The 4127-nt window shown below is 42.4% G+C and overlaps 1 protein-coding gene across 1 annotated transcript; it reads left to right on the plus strand.

The window, feature by feature from the left end:
• Positions 1–2541: 2541 nt before the first annotated feature.
• On the plus strand, positions 2542–4089 carry LOC112466472 (KICSTOR complex protein kaptin-like; the record flags this gene model as incomplete). The annotated part of the gene is made up of 6 exons (XM_025034574.1): positions 2542–2746; positions 2851–3113; positions 3218–3384; positions 3466–3638; positions 3718–3796; positions 3861–4089. Coding segments are annotated over exons 1-6 (1116 nt in total), but the record flags the coding sequence as incomplete, so codon positions are not given.
• Positions 4090–4127: the final 38 nt, after the last annotated feature.

Below are 4127 nucleotides of genomic sequence, written 5' to 3' on the forward strand. Positions count from 1 at the left end.
ATTGATAGGCATTTAAGTATATTTTATTTAAAAAATATTACGCTCTAAAATCATGATTATAAATCGGATATATCACGCATTCAGAGAATCATAGTAATCTCAAATACATAAATTTTAATCGTATAAAATATTTAAAAGGATCAGAGACAACTCCCACGGCATTGATAGGCATTTAAGTATATTTTATTTAAAAAATATTACGCTCTATAAAATCATGATTATAAATCGAATATATCACGCATTCAGAGAATCATATTAATCTCAAGTACATAAATTTTAATCGTATAAAATAATTAAAAGGATCAGAGACAACTCCCACGGCATTGATAGGCATTTAAGTATATTTTATTTAAAAAATATTACGCTCTATAAAATCATGATTAAAAATCGGATATATCACGCATTCAGAGAATCATATTAATCTCAAATACATAAATTTTAATCAAATAAAATATTTAAAAGGATCAGAGACAACTCCCACGATATTGACAGGCATTTAAGTATATTTTATTTAAAAAATATTACGCTCTATAAAATCATGATTATAAATCGGATATATCACGCATTCAGAGAATCGTATTAATTTCAAATACATAAATTTTAATCATATAAAATATTTAAAAGGAACAGAGACAACTCCCACGATATTGACAGGCATTTAATTGTAAGTATATTTTCTTCAGTCCTCGTGCAAGAGGAATATCAAAATCGATTTGATCCCGAGGAAGATTCTATAGTTGGCGACTTCGCGCTCAATTAGTCATAACTTCGGTGGAACGCGAATCGACTTGGGAACTAGGCTGACGTGTTAAAAATACGGATGATCGACTCCACCCGTCGCGCCGGTGCTCCGGAAATAGAGACCGATGCCGCTAATTGTCGCGCTAACCGGCGATGATCTCGCCACTCGGCAATTTCTACGAACGATCACGTACCCGTACCTTGAATGGATAATATTTTTGCTGCGACATCTTGACCTTCGTTCCTCAGTGACGGTTCGCAGGAAACTCCGCGGAGCTATATACCTGGCGAAACAGAATGCAGCGTTAACGAATATGCGTCATCGACTCCGGCAGCTATATCGACGCTTTTTGACGTTTCACGTGAGTTGGCGTGATGACGCCAGAAAGATTTTATCGGTCACCGCGACAAAGCACGACGAAGCTAGCGATCGAAAACCGGTGGTGCGGTTTCGATCGACGGCTCCCGACGGAACGTACATACGTCGTGTCGTGTCCTCAGCGTCACGCTCCGTCGCGCTTCAAACCACAAACTCCGATTAATTTAATCATTGATTAGTTTATCAAGTATATCTATACTCGCTGTATTTTGTTCGTTAAAAACATGGAATTACTTTTTGCCGTTTAACACATGGAAAAAATATTAAGCATGACGAATTATACAGGATAGAAGCTTTGTTTTGAGCAGTTTGTTTACTTTTACACCACTTTACACCAATGTAGATTAACTTTAATCTCGGTTTACCTTACTGTTTGTCTTCTTCTAAATTCTTAGAACCAGAAAAGGATGAGAAAAAGTTAAACCGAGATTAAAGTAATCTACATTGGTAGAAATGGACATGAATCAATTAAACTGATCGGAGCTCGGTTCCCCCCAAGGATCGCTACTCCGTCGACTCCGATACCAATGGATATAGGGACGCGACGGAAAGGTAAGAAAGGAAAAGAGGATATTACCGATTCAAGTTACGAACGCGAGCTAGGAAGACGAGCCGAGGACGGCCTCCTTTTTTACGTTTCTTGCTCCTCTTACCGGTCTCTATCTCCTGTCGGTGGGAAAACTCGGGATGCCGGGACGTGAAAGCAGGTCCGTAGTCGATGTGACTCGCGCGAGTGCCGTGTGAGTACTCGTATTGTGAGTGAGTGCCGTGCCGCGAGTGGCTGGTGGCCTGCCTGGTGCGCACTGTGCCCGGCCGTCGCGAGACGGGCAACACCCACTTTCACGTATCGCGTCATCGTCCCGCGACTCGGCGGCTCCCTCAAGGCGACGGCGATTACGAAAGCGATTGCGAAACTCCGCGCGCACGCGGAGCAATTACGTTGCCGAATAAGAAGAAGGCACACGACTTTTCTCTCCCCGACTTTCCCCGCCGCGTCCGCGATCGCGATGCGTTTCACGGGTCCGGCGATGAGACCGGATGAGATTGAGAGGGCAAATTGCGAGGACTCGACGCGGAATTCACGTTAGGCCGAACGTTAGACAGCGAGCTCTCTTCAATGATCGATTGTAACAAGTTGTAAACACCTTGCACCAAATTGTTAACCTCAATTCGGCATGAGTTTGTGATAGAGCCGCGATAGACTACAGAGGTTTGTCTACTTCGTTTCTTTTTGTTTTGTTTTGCCCCCCTCCCCCCATAGATGCCCGTCAAGTAATTTTTTAAGACGCTAATATGCCGTGGTTGATTTATATTTATAACATCTTAAGACCAGAGACGTTTGAATTTAAAAACGGAGTACGATAATACTGGCCTATGTTATTTATTTCACTTTAGCTTCAGTCTTCCTGACGAGATCTACGATGATGAGCAATCTCATAGATGCGCACTGGTTTCCCCTGGCGTCGCAGGGCAACATTTATTCCATGACCAAACTGTGCTCGCCCAACAGTCCCAATAAGTTATTGGTGGCGTCCTTGAAAAGGAAGATATACTCCTGCGAGTATCATCAAACGTCGGAGTTTCTTAGGCCTATGGTGAAGGAATTACTGTTCACGTACATTCCCAGTATGTATAAACCATTATGTTCGGAGATGTACCTTCTTTGATCAGTGTACCTTCTTTATAATCAATCTGCGTCATGTGTAATCTTTCTTTCATCTGCTCCTCAGGTGGAGCAGAAATTATTTCCATCGACGCTTACAACAAGTCCGACACCGGGGACAGTTTTGTGATAGGCATAACGATCATGAAGACAAGCACAGACACGATAGAAAGGTACTTGAACATATATACGGAAGGTGCGGTCGACGGCGAAGGGGATGAGGGCAGTTCGATTGAAGCCATAGCGCAGAATTGTCTCATGGTGGAGCTGTCGTACACTCCCTACCATCTGTATCATACCGTTTTACCGCAAGAAAATTCTGTACAGGAGGTATATTGGAAATACATAGTTTAAACTGTCAATAAGCTACAATCGCTTTGCACCATCACAAACACCTTGCCGCTTTGTGATACAGCACAACTCCAAATTTGCAGGTAGTCTGGCTGATATCTGGAAGCGATTATAGAATTCACATGATAAGGGAAGATAAATTAAGCCACGTTTACAGCGAGTCCTCTATCGAGAAATATTTCCCGGAACTGCATGACATCCAAGCGATTGCACTGTGGATCAATATTTATTATTACGACAATTACAAACGGTTTGTATGATAAAAAACGAAATCGCGCTTTGTTCTCTTATTTCGATATTTTATTATACCGTCTCACGCGTGCAAAACCAGGAGGGTCACCGCCGTCGGCTGTGAATGCGGTCTAGTCAAAGTTGCCATAGTAAACGTCGTGGACCTACAGGTTATTCGAAGCTGGCTGCTAAGATACGACAAGCCTGTACCGAGTGTGATAGTATTCCCGCACAGGAATGCCATTAGTAAACCAACCTTTGTAGACGTCAATTGTAAGTATTTTAGGACTTTTAGGTGCGTTGTACGTGCGTGTGTGTGTAAGACAAAGATAAAAATTGTTAAAAATTTCAGTCGAGAAATGTGTCCCGAAGGATGATGTCCCGAAATTAAATGTCGTTATTTCGAGTACGAGTAACGCTGTTGTCTTTAAGTAAGTAGTTTATGAATTAATAAAAATAAGTATCTGAAGATTTTTCATGCATATGACGATTAAGATGCGAGTATCCGTCTTCCACCAGAGATATCTTGGAGCACGGGATGAAACGGGACGTAATATTGAGCGGCAGCGAATCGTCGGACTGTATTCTGTGCTGCTGTATCGCGGACATAAATATGGACGGTCAAAACGAGATCTTGCTCGGTACTTACGGTCAGGAGGTCCTGATCTTTGCGTTGACAGGCGACACGTGGGAATTGGCCGCCAGAAAACTGTTCGACGCTCCTGTACACTCTATAAGCTACATGGACATAACGAACGATGG

This window comes from Temnothorax curvispinosus, unplaced genomic scaffold (assembly GCF_003070985.1).
Source record: "Temnothorax curvispinosus isolate PA1 unplaced genomic scaffold, ASM307098v1 QBEX01016237.1, whole genome shotgun sequence".
Lineage (NCBI taxonomy): Eukaryota > Metazoa > Arthropoda > Insecta > Hymenoptera > Formicidae > Temnothorax > Temnothorax curvispinosus.